The sequence below is a fragment of the Saccopteryx leptura genome, chromosome 13 (genome assembly GCF_036850995.1).
Source record: "Saccopteryx leptura isolate mSacLep1 chromosome 13, mSacLep1_pri_phased_curated, whole genome shotgun sequence".
Taxonomy (NCBI): domain Eukaryota; kingdom Metazoa; phylum Chordata; class Mammalia; order Chiroptera; family Emballonuridae; genus Saccopteryx; species Saccopteryx leptura.
Window position 1 is genome coordinate 52,625,399 of NC_089515.1, and position 19,358 is coordinate 52,644,756.

At 51.7% G+C, this 19,358-nt stretch overlaps 1 protein-coding gene across 6 annotated transcripts in view; it reads right to left on the reverse strand.

The window, feature by feature from the left end:
- LOC136384860 (protein FAM169B-like) overlaps positions 1-13,672 on the reverse strand; it is a 46,216-nt gene extending 32,544 nt beyond the window's left edge. For all 6 annotated transcript variants that reach the window (XR_010747664.1, XR_010747663.1, XM_066355503.1 and 3 more), the window contains exon 1: positions 13,577-13,672. Coding sequence is in view for 4 of the 6 variants with exons in the window: in XM_066355503.1 (XP_066211600.1) it covers positions 13,577-13,607 (31 nt within the window). In the remaining 2 variants the exon portion in view is untranslated. The remainder of the gene's footprint in view (positions 1-13,576) is intronic.
- Between the last annotated feature and the right edge of the window lie 5,686 nt (positions 13,673-19,358).

Sequence of the window (19,358 nt, forward strand, 5' to 3'; positions counted from 1 at the left end):
GGGACTCACTCAGAGCTTAGCAGAGAGCTCAGGGGGCTCGTTTCTGAGCAGAGACAGGAGGACTCTGGCAGTGACAGGCAACAGGAAGCCTCTGTGGAGGTCCAGACTCCGGTGGTCTGCAGGGAGGTTCCCAGATGCCGCCTCCACTGCTCAGAGCTCAGCACCCGCGGTTCCTCGGGGCCCCCAGCCCTAGCAGGAGACGTGTTCCACCACACAGCCTGGTCCCCGGAGCTGGGTGTCTGCCCATTCCACCACACAGCCTGGTCCCCGGAGCTGGGTGTCTGCACGCTGTAGGAGAACTCGGCCTTATGAAGCTCACAGATGCAGACTTCATCCTGAGCCTCCAGAGCATTCACTGCAGGACGCCTTACCACTGAGAACTGCTCTTCCCTCAAAGCATGATTACATTCAGTTATTTTTAACAGGACTCCTGCACACGGTGGGAACACCCGAATACCCACAGTCGTGCGAGGCAGTGCCTGGCGTGCATTTCATATCATGGAATCCAAGGTTTGTGCACCTGTCACTGTGACTGTCCTTGGATTATGTCCCAAGGAACGCTAGCTCCACAAGGTAGGCCATGGAAGGGGCCCTGAGACCAGCAGATTTCAAAAGGGGTGCTCAGAGCCCACGCGCCTGCCGGCAGTCAGACCACGTGCCTGTGAGTCCCACACGCCTGCCGGCAGTCTGACCACGTGCCCGCGAGTCCCACGCGCCTGCCGGCAGTCTGACCACGTGCCCGCGAGTCCCACGCGCCTGCCGGCAGTCTGACCACGTGCCCGCGAGTCCCTCGCGCCCGCCGGCAGTCTGACCACGTGCCCGTGAGTCCCACCCGCCTGCCGGCAGTCTGACCACGTGCCCGTGAGTCCCACCCGCCGGCAGTCTGACCACGTGCCCGCGAGTCCCACCGCCTGCCGGCAGTCAGACCACGTGCCCGTGAGTCCCTCGCGCCTGCCGGCAGTCAGACCACGTGCCCGCGAGTCCCACCCGCCTGCCGGCAGTCTGACCACGTGCCCGCGAGTCCCACCCGCCTGCCGGCAGTCTGACCACGTGCCCGTGAGTCCCACCCGCCTGCCGGCAGTCAGACCACGTGCCTGTGAGTCCCACGTGCCTGCCGGCAGTCTGACCACGTGCCCGTGAGTCCCACCCGCCTGTGAGTCCCACCCGCCTGCCGGCAGTCAGACCACGTGCCCGTGAGTCCCACGCGCCTGCCGGCAGTCTGACCACGTGCCCGTGAGTCCCTCGCGCCTGCCGGCAGTCAGACCACGTGCCTGTGAGTCCCACCCGCCTGCCGGCAGTCAGACCACGTGCCCGTGAGTCCCACGTGCCTGTGAGTCCCACCCGCCGGCAGTCAGACCACGTGCCCGCGAGTCCCACCGCCTGCCGGCAGTCAGACCATGTAAATTCTGCAGCAATGGAACCCACTTACCCCAGCATGTTTCCCAAACCTACTTAACCAGGGACCCCTTGTTCCAGAACAGTAACTGACAGGTGACAAGACTCACCTCGGAGAGGCGGAAGGACCCATTGCTACCAGTCTGACAACCAATGCGCCAACACCCAGAGCTCAAGGGCCCCCAGGCAAGGGGGCCGTGTGTCCATGGAGCAGCCCCCTGCCCTGAGGAGCAGGGAACAGCAGGGGAAGCAGGAACACACCGGGGTGTTTTCGTTGGGTGTTTGAGGAGCAGCGGATCAGTGGAGCATTGGGGGGAAAATAAGAAAAGAAGTTGGAAGGCAGAACGGAAAACGTGCTCAAGCGCTTGCGGCAGACGAGCGGCGCTGTCGGGGAGGAAAGGGAGCGGGCTCCACGCTCCGCTCAGGAAAGGTCAGCAGGTGGCGGCGGGGACTGTTCGCACCCGTAACTGACAGGGAACCTGTCACTCTGGTATCACAGAGTCAGTATTGGCCAATTTGCAGCTTGTCACTGCGTTGGCAAGGAACAAATCCCGGGCCCCCAATCTGAGATGGTAAAATATGCAGAAGACTTTCTGTGTCACCCACACAGAGGTTCACAGAATCCTAATTGCTTTTAATAGGAGGGGCTCCTAATTTGAGCTTTGCTGGGTCTTACTCTTAGGCAGATGACATAAAGATAAAAAGTCTTCCCCAGAACCGTGCAAAAGGACATGAGGTGGGACTAAACACACTGCTCCTTCTGCATGCAAAGGGGTGTCACACTTGGGGACAAATGTGGAGCCCTACTTTGGGGCCGACGGAAGGAAACTGCATCACAAACACCTGCTTGGTCCTCATGGACACAAACGCGGGAAGCTCTGGCCTTTCTTGTCCCTAACCTGAGCCACGTGCTCCTGTGTGGTCATCGCTGAGGTGTCCTGTTGTCCAACCTTTTCCAGGAGGGAAGGGGCTTTGGCACAGGCTCAGGAGAACTCAGAAAGCCTGGCTCTTTGTGTCCTGAAGTTAATGGACCAAGAACTTGTAAAAATACCGAGCCCGGTATTGGTGGCACCAGCACGTGTGGTGGCCCGGAAGCTAGCGGGAAGGTGCTGCAGAGGACCCACTGTCCAGGACGGAACCAGAGCCTTCCACCAGCACCCAGCGAGAGGAGGAGGACGGACCCCTCCTCACCCTCCTGCTCTCAGCCAGTAATCATGGGTAACAGTGCCCAGACTGGCCTCCACGCTGTGGTGTTAGTGGACCCTCTAGTCTCACAGCCCAAAGTCACTCCCCTGTGTCTGCCTGCTGCCTGGACACAGGAACACCTCAGAAGAACCAGGAGATGGGCTCCCGCCCGGCTGCCTGCCAGGTGCCAGTGACAAAGGGGCTGAGAGCAGCCCCCACGCCCCCCTGGGTGGAGTGGTCACATGCCGTGGAGTCTGACACATCCCCCAACTCACATCTGGAGAGAGGACGGAGAAGAATGGGCTCACCATCCACCTGGACGCCGACCGCCTCAGAGAAGACGTGGTGACTCCCAGAGCGGGCCATGTGTAGGCACATCAACCTGGACGCCGACCGCCTCAGAGAAGACACGGTGACCCCCAGAGCGGGCCATGTGCAGGCACATCCACCTGGACGCTGACCGCCTCAGAGAAGACGTGGTGACTCCCAGAGCGGGCCATGTGTAGGCACATCCACCTGGACGCTGACCGCCTCAGAGAAGACGCAGTGACTCCCCAGAGTGGGCCATGTGTAGGCACATCAACCTGGACGCCGACCGCCTCAGAGAAGACACGGTGACCCCCAGAGCGGGCCATGTGTAGGCACATCCACCTGGACGCTGACCGCCTCAGAGAAGACGCGGTGACCCCCAGAGCGGGCCATGTGCAGGCACATCCACCTGGACGCTGACCGCCTCAGAGAAGACGCGGTGACTCCCCTCCCAGAGCGGGCCATGTGCAGGCACATCCACCTGGATGCTGACCGCCTCAGAGAAGACGTGGTGACTCCCAGAGCGGGCCATGTGTAGGCACATCCACCTGGACGCTGACCGCCTCAGAGAAGACGCAGTGACTCCCCAGAGCGGGCCATGTGTAGGCACATCAACCTGGACGCTGACCGCCTCAGAGAAGCGGTGACCCCCAGAGCGGGCCATGTGTAGGCACATCCACCTGGACGCTGACCGCCTCAGAGAAGCGGTGACCCCCAGAGCGGGCCATGTGCAGGCACATCCACCTGGACGCTGACCGCCTCAGAGAAGACGCGGTGACTCCCCTCCCAGAGCGGGCCATGTGCAGGCACATCAACCTGGACACTGACCGCTTCAGAGAAGAAGCGGTGACCCCCAGAGCGGGCCATGTGTAGGCACATCCACCTGGACGCTGACCACCTCAGAGAAGAAGTGACTCCCCTCCCAGAGCGGGCCATGTGTAGGCACGTCCACCTGGACACTGACTGCCTCAGAGAAGAAGCGGTGACCCCCAGAGCGGGCCATGTGCAGGCACATCCACCTGGACACTGACCGCCTCAGAGAAGAAGCGGTGACTCCCCTCCCAGAGCGGGCCATGTGTAGGCACGTCCACCTGGACACTGACCGCCTCAGAGAAGAAGCGGTGACCCCCAGAGCGGGCCATGTGTAGGCACGTCCACCTGGACACTGACTGCCTTAGAGAAGAAGCGGTGACCCCCAGAGCGGGCCATGTGCAGGCACATCCACCTGGACGCTGACCGCCTCAGAGAAGCGGTGACCCCCAGAGCGGGCCATGTGCAGGCACATCCACCTGGACGCTGACCGCCTCAGAGAAGCGGTGACCCCCAGAGCGGGCCATGTGCAGGCACAGATCCATTGTTCTAAGGGCACCGGACCCTTCTGTGTACACTTCAGGGAGAGGAAGGTCAGGCAAAAAATGGATGTTGGCATCAAGGCCGTGCCAGCTCAGGTTTAAATTAAAGAAATATAGAAGACAAAACAGACCCAGACCCAGGGGTACAGAGAACAAGCTGAGGGCTGCCCAAGGGGAGGGCGTGGGGGGTGGGAGTAACTTAAAAGAAATAAAAGAACAGGAAATATTTAACTAAAATGCGCCACCCACAAGAAGGATGTTCATAGACAACTGAAAAATAAAAAAATACAAAATAAAAAGAAACACAAAAGAAAGTTAATATTCTGCCTCCTGCAGACAAACTAGGTTTCTAAATTACTAGCGGGGAGAAAAGTATTAAAGAAACAGTGACACGTGCTCACATTAAACCACGGCCCTCCACACCTTGCATCTGCATAGTGTCTTCCGGTGTACAAAGGGTGTCCACGCCCCCTTGCTTGTTTGAAGCTCATGTCAGGAAAGCACAAGGCGGCCTGACCAGGCGGTGGCGCAGTGGATAGAGCATCGGACTGGGACGCAGAGGACCCAGGTTTGAGACCCTGAGGTGGCCAGCTTGAGCATGGGCTCATCGGGTTTGAGCAAGGCTCACCAGCTTGAGCCCAAGGTCACTGGCTTGAGCAAGGGGTCACTTGGTCTGCTGTAGCCCCCAGTCAAGGCACATATGAGAAATCAATCAATGAACAACTAAGGAACCGCAACAAAGGATTGATGTTTCTCATCTCTCTCCCTTCCTGTCTGTCTGTCCCTCTCTCTGACTCTCTCTGTCTCTGCCACACACACAAAAAAGCACAAGGCGTGAAGCTGGCCTGTCAGACATGCAGTCAGGAGTCTGTGCTGGGACTGGAACCGAAACCCAGGTGCGGAGATCACCAGCAGAGCCTCTGCCGTGATGGCAGTGATGGGGGAGGGGGTGCAGACCTGGCTGGACGCCGGAGCAGAGCCTCTGCCGGGATGGCAGTGATGGGGGAGGGGGTGCAGACCTGGCTGGACGCCGGAGCAGAGCCTCTGCCGGGATGGCAGTGATGGGGGGAGGGGGTGCAGACCTGGCTGGACGCCGGCGGTGGGCGCAGAGAGCTGGTGGGCAGCTGGGTGTGTGGGTCAGGGGCCGGGCGGGCCAGCTCCAGCCCCTCCCCTCCGTACACATCCACGAAATTCAGCCGGTAGCTTCCCAACTGTGGCTGACTTATAAACTAACATGGAATCAGTCCAAGTCTGGTAAGATCCCGGCTCTTTCCATAGGGGGAACGGAGGACCTGGCCATCAGAATAGGACGGACATTATTCTCAAACATTAAATATTTCCCTTAAGGTGCTGTGAGCAGAACCAGTATGAAAAGACCGATAAAGCGCCCACAGAATGTTGTTGCCTTGTCACATGTCCCCAACAATGGGCCACACAGGCAGTGAGGGCAAGGGCACTAGCTTTGTGGTCATCTAGACTGGATTTTTTTTTAAATCCCTGAACAGCCTGACCAGGCAGTGGCACAGTGGATAGGGCGTCGGCCTGGGACACGGAGGACCCAGGTTCAAAACCCCAAGGTCACTGCTTTTGCGTGGGTTCATCTGGTTTGAGCAAAAGCTCACCAGCTTGAGCCCAAGGTTGCTGGCTTGAGCAAGGGGTCGCTTGCTCTGCTGTAGCCCCCCAGTCAAGGCACATATGAGAAAGCAGTCAATGAACAACTAAGGCGCCACAATGAAGAACTGATGCTTCTCATCTCTCTCCCTTCCGGTCTGCTGTCCCTATCTGTCCCTCTCTGTCTCTGTCAAAAAAAATTTTTCTGAACATATAAAAAGAATAAACTGCCATGAAGTGGTCAGCACAAACCACAGACTCACACACAAACACTGCGAATACTGAAAGTATCCAATATAGAAGATACAAACATTAAATACGTTAAAGAACTTTAAGTAAGAAATTTAAAGGGCCAAGGTTTGTTTTTGGTATTTTTTCCAATTGCCCAGTAAGATTCTGGGGAGAAAGAAAGTAGATCTTTTAGAAATGAACGTCTTAAATAACCACTGAACTGAAATCTCTATGAAGAAGTTACCCAGAATGCAGCACGGAAAGACAAAACAGACTTTAAAGGCGGGTTAAGAGACACGAAGAGGGCGATGATGAGGTCCAGGAATGATGCAACTGAAGTTCCAGAAGGAGAAAAAGATAATAAAGAAGAGTCAAGATTTGAAGAGATAATAATTGATCTTCTTTTTGAAATTAATGAAACATGCCTTTCCTCAGATTCTGAAATACCAACCAACCTCAAGGCAGGAAAAAGAGAAAATTTTCCCCTAAGCACACTATGGTCAAACCGCAAGGCAGCAAACCCAGAAAGGTGACCATACAAGCAGAGGGAAGGGAAAAACGGACCCTCCCCGGCCGGTGGCACGGACAGCCAGACCCTCCCCGGCCGGTGGCACGGACAGCTAGACCCTCCCCGGCCGGTGGCACGGACGGCCAGACCCTCCCCGGCCGGTGGCACGGACGGCCAGACCCTTCCCGGCCGGTGGCACGGACAGCTAGACCCTTCCCGGCCGGTGGCACGGACGGCTAGACCCTTCCCGGCCGGTGGCATGGACAGCTAGCTGCCCTCTTCCCCGTGAATGTGGGAGCCAGGAAGGGAAGGACATGTCTAAAGTGAAAAAGGAAAATACCTTCATCCTTCGTCTAGCAAAAGGGCCTTCCTAGAATGGGATTTGAAACAATAAAATGTTGAGAAGAACAAAGCCCGAGTGAGTTGACTACCAAGGGTGCCTTGGTAAAGGGAAAGAAAATGACCTCAAGAAAAAGTCAGACAGGGCCTGGCTGGATGGCTCAGTGGTAGTGTTGGCCCAGTGTGTGGAAGTCCTGGGTTCGATTCCTGTTCAGGGCACACAGAAGAAGCAAGTATCTGCTTCTTCACCCTCCCCCTTCTCTCCCTCTCTCCCTCCTTCTCTCTCTCTCTCATGCTCTCTCTCTCTCTCTTCTCCTCTTGAAGCCATGGCTTGATTGGCTCAAGCACGTTGGCCTCGGGCACTGAGGATGGCTCTACGGTCTCTGCCTCAGGTGCTAATAAAATGGCTCCATTGCTGAGCAATGGAGCAAAGGCCCCAGGTGGGCAGAGCATCGCCCCCTGGTGGGCTTGCCGGGTGGATCCTGGTCGGGTTGCAGGCGGGAATCTGTGTCTCTGTCTCCCCTCCTCTCACGAAAAGAAAGAAAAGAAAGAAAGAAAAAAAAGAAAATGTCAGGAAGGAACCGTAGCAAAGAACCTGAGATGCATGGATGAAATCCAAGCCAATGCTGACCATCAAAACAAAAACAGCTAGTCTGGGGAGATTTTTAAAAAATCATAATAGACTAGGGTGCTTCGTGACAACAGCACAGAAACTGGGGAGGGGGTAACTGGGGGGAAACACAGCACGGCCCTGCTCTGATCCCAGAGAAAGTTTAGCGCTGATCAGTTTCAGATTTAATGAAAGTTAATACGCCTATTAAAATGTCTATAGCATGCCCTGAAAGAATAGAAACATAATATAGATGTTAAATTTCAAAACAGGAGAGAGAGAACATGGAGTTAGGGTAAGAACGCGGGAATGTCTAGTTCAATAAAAGAGGCAAGAAATGAAAACAACATGATCTGTGCTCAATTACATCCACATTTAATTGTTATTTGTTTAAGTTCACTTTTAATTCGATATTTAACAATTCTGATTAAAAGCAGATATTCATCAACGAGTTAACGAGATGGCGTTTTGGCAGGACAGACTTAGTTTTATTAGCGTTTTTTACCTCAAGTATTTTTTAAGATTTTAATAACATGTTTATTCAATATTAGTGGGAAAAAAACACTAAGCAATACCTTTCCTTCAGCATAGCTTAAAAATAAAACTGTCCCCGGGACAGTCTAATAGCCCCAATGTGGGCAACACACACGCATTATGGAAATCACTTATCAGGAAACATAAAGGTCAAAATGGACAGCTGACCTCAACTCACTGGGCATCATGCCCACCTACCCATGTACATACGCTCACCAAGACCAGTGCGCCAAGCAGCAGCGTAGCTGGGGACAGGTGGGCAGGGAGGTGGCACAGGGACATCGCCACCACATGGACTTCTCGAACCCTCGCCACTGTGTGAAAGGTTCAGGGACTTTGACTGGGGCTCATTTCAGCAAAAGGCAAGAAAATGAACATGACTTTCTCTCTGTCAGTAGTGGTTAGAGGCTTGGTTTCCAAGAAAAACGCCTTTATCTTCCTTTCTGCATGTCAGGGAAGCCCAGAGGTCTGGGAGGTCTGGGCCCTGGGAGCCCCCACCACACATCCGGGGACAGGAGCTCTCCCCCAGCCTCCCCAGGGCCCCAGCCCTCAGCCTCAGGTGCCCAGTGCCCCGTGGCCGCGCTGCGTTGAAGGAACAAAGGTACACTGGAAGGTGTCTACCTCTCAACAGACAGCAGGCATTAGTTCCCGCAAGAAACGGGGGCCCGGCCTGGGCACAGCCGTGTGGAAGGGTCCTGGCAGGCCAGAGAACAGGGGCTGGGAAAGACCTGCCTGCACATCAGCAGACAGTGGCCTTTGGAGTCACACATACACACTGTGTGTCCCACACGCACCACGCTTGCTGACTGCGGCCTCAGAACCGAACCCCACAGCAGAGAACAGGGGCTGGGAAAGACCTGCCTGCACATCAGCAGACAGGGGCCTTTGGAGTCACACAGACACACTGTGTGTCCCACACGCACCACGCTTGCTGACTGCGGCCTCAGAACCGAACCCCACAGCAGAGAACAGGGGCTGGGAAAGACCTGCCTGCACATCAGCAGACAGGGGCCTTTGGAGTCACACAGACACACTGTGTGTCCCACACGCACCACGCTTGCTGACTGCGGCCTCAGAACCGAACCCCACCACAGAGGACAGGGCGCACGAGACAGCATGGGCTCTGCACACCGCCGCTGCGAAGTCAGAAGCATTCTTCAAAGGCCCGGACGTCAACAGCTAGACAGCCACCAATGGCACCTGCCCCCCACCAGAAACCCTGACTCTGAAAGGCACGTGATGTGGGACATCTAACCAGCACGTGTGACTGAATTTTGCCCCCAAGTTGGCGGTTGTACCACACGCCACGGCAGAAACACGGCCGTTCCCTGTCACCCTCTGCTGGAGGCCCCCCCCCCACCTGAGCTCCACGTAAGACCATCACCAGACGAGCAGAGGCCAGCGGCTGGCTGTCAGGACCCAGCTCAGGCCAATCAGCCGGTCAGCAGACTGGGGTTTCAAAGGTCAGAAAGACACTGCCTCAGTGCCCACTGCCCTCCCCCACCCTGCTGAGCCCTGACCTCCGGGGTGTTCACCCCACCCCCAGGGCCCCGCTGTCCCTGGCTCCGCCTCACGCAGTGCCTGGCCCCGTCTGACACAGAGTACAGCCCTCGACACCTAAACACAGGGTGAACCAGAGCATCTACCAGATGTGTCCATTAGATGGCCAGGGCTCAGAACCAACAGAAGACGGGCATCGAATGCCCGAGCCCTAGAAGGGCTCACTCAGGACCTGTCCCTCCCAGAAGAGTGGGGTCCCTAGAACGACACCCAATGTACCGAAAATTCCTCCCAGCGACCTCTCGCATGGCCACGGAACCAACCAAGGTCCTCGCCAGCCCTTACAGGGACCGGAGCCCTCCTTTCCAGACTCATGGGGGCCCTGCTGCGTGCCAGGTGTGAGCAGGGCACCAGGGCAGAGATGGCCACGGGGGTCCTACCTCAGGGAATTCCAGTCTGGTGGGCAGAAGTAACCGACACACTTCACAGCCAAGCGGACTTAAGACCGTCTATCTGGTCCTCCGCTTCCCTCCTGGATGCAGCGGCAAGGGGACTTGCTGGAGATCGCAGAAGCACTTAGTGACAGTGGTCAGCGTCCCCAAGCCAGCCCAGCTCAGACCCTGCCCAGTGCCCCGAGCGAGGCCCTGCTCCCCAGGAACAGAGGTCCCAGACCTGGGGCGTCCATACCCTCTACAGGCACTCCTGTGCAATGTGGGCTGGGGAAGAGCTGATATTTTTAGTTTTCTGTTAACACAGGGCCTTCTCTGAGGAACCGGCTCATGGGTCCCTTTCTTCCTGGGCCTCTTCTCTTTGGGGGTGTAGGGGAGGGCTCCACTTCGAACCGCACCCTAGGACAGGCTCCTTTCTCTGGCGAGTCAGATCACCCCTCACCCCCTGCGAATCCCAGCACTGCCACCTCCTATCAGCGTGACTCAGGAACATGACTTGGTCCCCGTCCCCAGCTTCTACACCAGGGATCAGGAACCTATGGCTCGTGAGCCAGATGTGGCTCTTTTGATGGCTGCATCTGGCTCGCAGACAAAACTTTAATAAAAAAAATAATGTTAAAAATATAAAACATTCTCATGAATTACAATCCATTCATTTCCTACCGCTCATGTTCATGGTTGCGGGTGGCTGGAGCCAATCACAGCTGTCCTCCGGGACAACACCAAATTTTTATTGGATAATGCTTAACGTACACGGGTCATTGTATGGCTCTCACGGAATTACATTTTAAAATATGTGGCGTTCATGGCTCTCTCAGCCAAAAAGGTTCCCGACCCCTGTTCTACACAGTAAAGTGGGGATACTGGTAGTATCTGCGTTTATTATTGATTACACAGATCAAACAAGGTGACGCTTGCAAAAGCCAACAGACAGCGCTCCTCAGGGTCCATGTCCCAGAACACAGGAGAAATGCCACCTTCCCTCACTCACACCAGCCCCTCAACCCCCCTCCCCTTTTGAGAGAGCAGGGCCCCGTGACATGCTGACCCCTTTCCCCTCCTGCACCTGCCAGGCCCCCTCAGCACCAGGCCTGCCCATGGCTTCTTTCCTTTCCGGTCTCTCTCCTTTGGGTCCGCGTCTCCAGCTGTCCCCGAACCCTCTGCCCCTGGTCGCCCACCCTCCAGGGGACACGCTGCAGGGGACCCCACCCGCGGTCAGCACGGACACCGGCTTTTCTAGATTCCTGCCACACGCCGCAGTACAAAGTCCTTTCCTTGACTGGCGTCACTGCTGTCCCTGTCCCCAACCCAAGCTTCAAAGTCGTCCTGGGATCTCCTCCCTACTTTCCTGTCTATAAATCTTTTTTATTTCCAGTGCAAAGTGTACAACACCTAACTTTTCTAAGTTGGAACACCAAACCAACTTCCTGAATGGAGAGTATAAAATAGATAATTCTCACAAACACTTCAATTTTGTGTGTGAGCAGAAGGAGGGGCGAATCAATGGCCTTCTCTCCCTCTGCTCTACACTTCAGGACAGCCCCAGCAGTCCGGCAGCTCTGATGAACTCAGGATCTTGTACATCCTCCTGGGGCAGCTTGACTCCGAGTCTACAGGTGAGGGAAGTTCAAGGGTCAGGGGAGCAACGGACCTGGGCTGCGTCTGGCTTTCTTCCTCCTTCCCACCGCACTCCAATGGAGTGACAGCAACAGGTGGTCTGGTGGGACCCAAAGCCTCAGGGAGACTGAAAACACATACACATTTTCAGCGGGGGGACGGGGGGAATGTGTGTGGCCCTGAGGCATGCCTTGTATTATTACTGGGGTGCCTCCAAAGCCCCCCGACCAGCTATACTGAGGCCTCATCCAGACAGAGAACACCATCCCCACGGCAGTGTCACAAGCCCTCTCCCTACAGCTCAGTGCTGGTGCTCGGTGGGTGCTGGACACGGCCTTATCTGAAAGCCTCGCTCTCTGAGTAGTGCTTCTGTGCTAAAGGGAAAAGGATCCTCACATAGACGTGATTTGCTCAAGTGCCTTTTGGAAATGGGCTATTCAAGTCTGAGCAACGGGTCAGCTTTGCAAGAGTCCAACCCATCAGGAGGAGCCTATGCGGAGATGGTTAGTGGGTGAATGCTGTGAGTCACCCGGGGCCATCGACAACCACAAAAGCCACGGCGAACGCTGAAACACACACAGGAAAACCCCAAGCCCGGCCAGGCCAACTACACTTTTTCAGAAGATGAAACCAGCCATTACTTTTCCCTTGAAAACGTAGTGGGTCTGGGCAGAACTTCTGTTCATAAGCCCCAAAGCGGCAAATTTTCCATCATGCACACAAGGAAGGTGGGGTCAGCAGAGTGCCACTTTGTCTCTGGCCCTAGTTCTCAAACCATCCACAGCCATGACAACCAACAGTACAGAAAGGACCACATGAAAAATCAAAAATAAAACAGTCCCTCTAAAAATACAGACAATTCCCTTTGTCCAGCTCTTAGACCAAGGAATGTAAGTAATTGTACAACTGGCTAGTGGCCACCTTCTCTCCTTAACTCACTTGAAATCCGGGGAAAAGAGCTCAAAGGCACAGCTCTTAAGAGCAGGTCATAAAAACAAGCTGAGTAGGGTACGTCCTCACTCAAGAGCATGAATAGTTCTGCAACTTTAAGCAAAACAAGGTTTGCCATAGGCTGGTTGATATAAACAAGACTTGGATTCCTACTGCAACTCAGTCAAGGTTACATTAGAAAGACGTTTCTTATCGAGATCAGCCAGCTGTACTGTCAGCTCCGCTTAAGGACAAGGTGTGTGTTCTAGGAAAGCCGTCCTGGGGCCATTTCGTGGTAGTTGTGCAAACACCCCAGAGGACACACGCAAACCTAAAGACCTCGCACTTGCGAGCAGCACCCCGAGCCTGCTGGGTGTGGGGCTGGCAGAAACCCCTCTGCCGTTTTGTTTCACGTGTTTTCTCCCCCAGAGAGCCGGGCATGGTCCAGCCGAGCCCAGAGGGAGGCCGTGCTCAGGGGGCGCCCAGAAACCCAGGCTCCCCGCTCCCAGCTGCTCCGCCCGCCACCCCACGGGGCCTGGGGGTGGCACTGGCGGTCCTGAAGTGGGGCGGCGGCGGCAGAGGCACCTCCAGGGACCAGAACTGCTGTCCTGGCCGCCCCCCCCCCCCCCCCCGTGCGGTTCCCGTTTCACAGACAGGCCACCAAGGCATGGAGCTCTCCAAGTCCGGGTCAGTGGTCCGGAAGCCGGGTGACCCTGGGCGGCCGGGAGAGTCGGGGTCTGCGCGCTCCGGGCCCACGCCAGGCCCTCACACCAGGCCCTTGCCCGCCCATCGTGGTCCCCGCAGGCGACAGGTGCGCGGATCACGGAGCCCTGGCGCCAGCTCAAGGAGTTTTTCTGGCTGCTGCGGTGTTTACGGTCTAGGTCTCGGTTTGCAGCGCCGCAGCCGGAGCTGTGCAGCCGACCCAGCCACTGAAACCCAACACGCGAGCAGGAGGAGCCACCGGGTGGACCGCGAGACAGGCAGGCGGCCGGCGCGGGCCCCTTACCTGCGGCTCCCGGAGCCACTCCGGCCTCCATGCTCGCCTCCTGCCGCGCTGTGCCCGCCCCCGGCCACCCGGTTTCACCTCCACTGCTTTGGTCCCCGCCCCCGGGGCTTCCCCGGCTCCTTCCCCAGGGGCTGCCCCCTTCGAACTTCCCACAGGTGCCCCGCTCCCCCGCCACCTTCCCTGAAGCCAAGACCACACAAACTTCATCGCTAGCGCTCCCCGGCTCCCCGAACTGTTTCCAAAGCGAGTTCGCCACCTCCAATAAGTATTTAATTCCTCTTAATTTTTTGGAAAAGAACACTGTTCTTACACCAACCTTTTGCAAAGGCCCCTGGGCCTTGACTGGGCAACCCCCTCTCTGCATCCCATCCCACTTTCTTCTATTTCTATGCACACACAAAAAAAATTTGCATTATGCCTTTTCAAAAATTTCCTCAGTTGAAAACTGAAGATTTACAGGTGCAAATGAATGGCGCATATAACAGAGGACATCCAGTAACATTTACTGCCCATTTCAAAGTCTTTAACATTTCCCCCCAACAACTGCAAATTGCTGCTTTAGCTGATATTTTTATTTATTAAATGTTCGAGCTTATACTCACTTGAAACAGCAAAAATCAAGAGGCAATTCCCCCCAGTATTTCCTGTTGACCTGTTTCAAGGTGTGTGTTTTTCCCGGGGGAGGTGGGGAGCACCAGTAGTTTTCCAGTGCCAACAGGCTCGGAACCCAGAGCCCCGGGCGCAGTCACCTGGCACCTCCCTCTCCTCGCTGGTTCGCAGCTCTGAAGTTCATGCTTAGGATGCCCTTCTGGGCCTTAGTCCCACGCTGGGTCTGGGATTCATCTGCCTACCTTGTCCCTCCACTCCAGCAAATAGTCACTGGGGAAAAGGGGAGCCTCCTAGCTGCTCCCCAACCTAGAGAGCATCCCTTTCGAGGAAGGCCAGGGCACGCCCCATGCAGAGGATGAAAAATGGCTGCCGTCTGCTTCCCACACACAAGGCCGCAGTGTGCACTCACTGCCCCTTACAGCCATCCTGGAGTCGCCTCTTAGAATTTTAAGATTTCATTTTCTACAGTGATGAAAGACAGCGCAACTTGGGCCATAATGTTCAGGACACTGAACTCCTCCAAACACAGTGCCCTCATTCAACGCACGCATATTAGGCTCTACTATGTGCTATGAAGAAAGTGAGGATGCTAACTAAATGGCAAGGACCACAGCAAGTGCAAAGGCCCTGAGGTGTGAAAAGACCTTTTTGAGGTCCTCGCCCTTTGTTTAGCCCCTGATACCCATGGGTGTGACTTAAGCTGCTGGCACATAGGGCCAAAGGTTTCTACATCTCTGCTTTAAAACATACTTCTTCAAGGCCTTGTTACTTTTTAAAAGTTTTTGTGTTGTTTTATTTTTAATTTACATAGTACCTGAATACATGTTCCTTCAGGAAAAGAAATTTAAAATTACAGAATGAAGTGCCTTGATTCTCATTCAGCTCCTGTTCCCAAAGTCCTTTAGTCAAATATTTCCTCTTTTCTTTTATAGTCTCTGGGTTGTCTTGCTTGATTAGGCTGACATTAACCCCAAATCAGAAAATAAACTCTTCCATGTTTTCCTGCAATATTTTTTCTTTTTTGGCCTTCAGATTTGAATTTCAAATCCAACCAGAATATATTGAATATAGCAGTGGTTCTCAAAGTGTGCACCAGGGCACACTGGTGTGCCCTAGACAATTTCCAGGTGTGCCCTATGGTATTCCAGAGAAATATGTGCCTGTTGGGGACCAAAAAACCAACAGGGTTTTTGGAATTTAGATTTTTGGGGGACAGAGGTGTGGGGAATTGGCTGTAAACTGACAGTCTGCCCAACTCCCCACCTCACTTGCCTGATTAGGTTGCAAAGGGCAGTTAAGCTGTGGTGCTGGATTGTTTACACTACCCCCATTTCCCCAGAGAGACTGGAGGCAAGTTTCTTCTATCCTTGGTGTCAAGTTAAGATGATATGTATGGTGGGGGGGTTTCTGTACTTGGTAAAATTCTCAGGTTGCCTTGGAAACGTGATCAGAGACCACTGACTTGCTAATGGCCTCACTTTGCCCTATAAATAAAGCAAGATGGGTTTTTAGGCGTGCTTTGTTCTTGCCAGCGGCAATTACAGGGCCCTCCCGACCCCATATTTTCTTAATTCCACATATTTTCTTAATTCCGCACCATTCCCACTCAGAACCTGGAATTACTAGCAGCGCTGGTTCACGGTATGTGCCCGGATATAAAAATTAATATAGTTAACTCTATTATACCATTTCATTACGGAAATACCGCTCTTTTTGTTAACACATCATTATTATTTTTATTATTAACACATCATTATATTATTTTTAGATAAATACACCCAAATAAAATGGATAGATTTCTCAAAAAGAAGAGTGATTTTGAAGAATCTGATTCTGGAAGTGAGCAAAAGTTTAGTATAAATAAAACAGGACTTGAAGGCTGACGGGCAGAGTTTAATTTATAGCATTTTCCATCACTTAACACTGAACAATACGATTGGATTAGAAACCCATTCATGGAAGCTTCAAGTGATTTTGGTTTAACATTAACAGAAGAACTGGCAGCTATATCCACTGATCGTGGATTGATGATTAAACATAAGGAATTGTCTCTTGAAGCCTTTTGGATTTCTATAAAAGAATATGTGGCAATATCTAAAAAGGCTTTGAACATTTTACTACAATTTTTAACATCCTATTTATGTGAATTAGGATTTTCTACCCTCAACACAAGAGTAAAAAGAGAGGAATTCTTCAATGTATTAATGAGGAAATGAGAGTTTGCCTTTCAAATATATGCCCAAACATTGAAGAAATCACTAGGACACATCAGGTTCATGTTTCTCATAAACACAAGAATGAAAAAAACTTAACACATTCACGCCGGGACCTGCTAAATTTACTAAATCTTACTAAGAATGTATCTATATATGTAAAAAGGTAACTTGTCTTTTTTTAACCCTTTTTTACAAATTCTAAAAAGCATAACAAAAAATGTAACATAAAAATGTTTTTTAATGTCAGAATAAATTTAATTTTGTATTTATTTCATTTAATTACCATAAAAACACACTTGGACTTTATTTTTTTTCTTTAATATCAATATTTGACTTAATTATTATAACATATTTCTCATAAATTTGTGTGTCTACAATTATTTGTAGGATTTTAAATGCAACCCAACTTCAAAAAGTTTGAGAACCACTGGAATATGGTGTGAAGAATAGATCTACCTTTAGCCAGGTGTTCCACACCATTGAGTGGTCTATTTCTTCCCCCACTAATTTGAACTACTTCCTGTATCATATAGTAAATTCCCATATATGTTAAGGCTGTCTCATTGACAATTTCACTACTTCTGCCACAATGTTACACTATTTTAATTTTCACAGTTCTGTCACATGTTTGGATGTCTGTAAGGGCAAGCCCTTCCTTATCAAATATTCGAACCTGCTGGTTTTGAACCTACTGGGATTTGACTGAAATAGCATGTGGTCTTGAATATTAATTTGCATATTAATACCTTTAAAGTTTTGAGACTTTCCATCAGAGAACATAAGCACATCTTGGTTTATTGAGGTCTTTAATGAGTGTGTGAGAGAGAGAGAGAGAGAGAGAGTGTGTGTGTGTGTGTGTGTGTGTTTTAGGCTAAAGTTCTAGAGTTCTTACAAATGGATCTAGTATGTTTCTTGATAGGTTTATTCTTATGTATTTTTATATTTGTTGGCTGTTGTGAATGAGCTGTTTCTTTTCTCCAATTACATTTCTAGTTGGTTATCACGGGTATACAAGAAAACTATGGTCTTGGGTACATCCACGCACTTTGATGAGATCCAAATAGTTTTCTGAACTCAATTATCATAGGTTTTCTACGGTCGACAGTTAGATTGTCTGAAAATACGTTGCTGGACTTCCAAACCTCCCTCAAACCTATTGAGCCGCTTATAGCACTCACTTCGGACACTAAAATTGTCCCTTGACTAACCAAGGAAACAAGGAGAATGTTATCTCTCTATGTCTCCACGGGAGTCGGGAGTCTGTTTCCGTGTGGCCTTCCCTTCCATCCGGGAGGTCCCCAACACTCCTCAGTGTCTCCACCTGGTCCCACTGATCTACACTGGAATCCCCTCAGCGTTAGGAACACAACTGTTGCAGCCATTACCAAGGAATTTGTGAAATTTCAAAGAAAAAAATCCAATATTTAGACAATTGGGCTAGCAAGCAACTGGATTGTAATAAATTAACAAAACAAATTCCTATGGCAACAGTTGTTTCTCCTTAGTCAAGGAGATGGAGGGCTTAAAAAAAAAAGATCAAGGCTTAGGAAAAATCATTGGGAAAAAAATATAAAAAGAAAAATATAAAAATAAAATATGGGAGAAATATTACCTTACAATGTATCATAGAAAAGCACCAGAAAAAATTTAAACACTAATTTTTAAACTAGTCATTCATAATTCCTCAGTGAAGCTATTTATAAAAACCAGGAGCATCTCTTCCAGTTTCCCGTGGAATGTTGAAGCTAATTCTAGCATTAATCTTGCCTCTAACATACCAATTCCCCAACTGTTTGAAGATAGTTTTTTTTTCAGGATGTTATAAAAGTCTCAATTTTTTACTTTTTAAATAAGCAAATGACAATTGCATTTGAGAGCTATGCTTTATAAGAAAGGCTAAAAACATGAGTCTAAGGCAGGGGTCTCAAACTCGCAGCCCGCCCACCAATTTTGTGCGGCCCGCAGACTAATCAAACTTCGTGGATTAGTCTGCGGGCCAGTCTGAGGCCGCACAAAATTAGTGGGCGGGCCGCGAGTTTGAGACCCCTGGTCTAAGGTGTCTGAAGTCTCCAAAAAGACAGAAGTACAGTTTCAGGATCCTTCCTTACCTGGCTGTTGGGGCCAAATCTCACCCTCGGATGACCAGCAATGACACACATATCCACAGGTGAGAAAAAGTGTTCACTGTAACTGCTTCAAGTGAGCTAATTCCGGACTAGTAAAAATCATACATACATAACTTTGGAAACAAAAATGGCTACCACATTTATTTTAATGCTCTAATTTAACTAATTGGGCAAATGTAACAAAAAAGGCAAAACAAGGTTTTTTTTTTAATCAGTCCTCATTTTGATTTTAATTATAATCTATTGTTGATTTGACTGAAAACTTGTTTGTCTCTGCCAAAAGTTACGTTATCACTGTGGGCAAGGGAAGAACTTTTCCTCTACCCTTAAGGTCTTTTGACTTGTCTAATAACCAAATAGACATAGGACAGATTAGCAAGAGAAAATGACCAAGTTTAACCGCCTACATATGTACAGGAACCCCACCCACATACACGAGATAGTCAGAGACCCCAACATACATGAGAGGGTTCGAGACAAAGGGGAAATGAGCTAGATGGGGCATTCTGAGTAAGGGTCACCTTGGGGCTCAGAGGACGGGAATATCAGTGCAAGACAGTAAGAAGACCGCCCGGCCTCATCAAGTCAGAAAAGGCTGTCTCTGATCATCTCTTATGATGAGCAAGGCCCCTAATTTAAATTCTTCTAGGTAAAGAGGGGAGGGTGCAAAAGTTTCCCTTGAGCCTGCTGGGTCTTGGTTGCCTTCGGCTCAAAACAATTTGCAAACCCAGAGGCACATCTTGGGGTGACATTCTGAGCGCCTGCACCACCAGGCCATATCTTGTTTCCTATAGGAGAAAAACAATATTCTGGGGCAAGGTTTGGCAAACT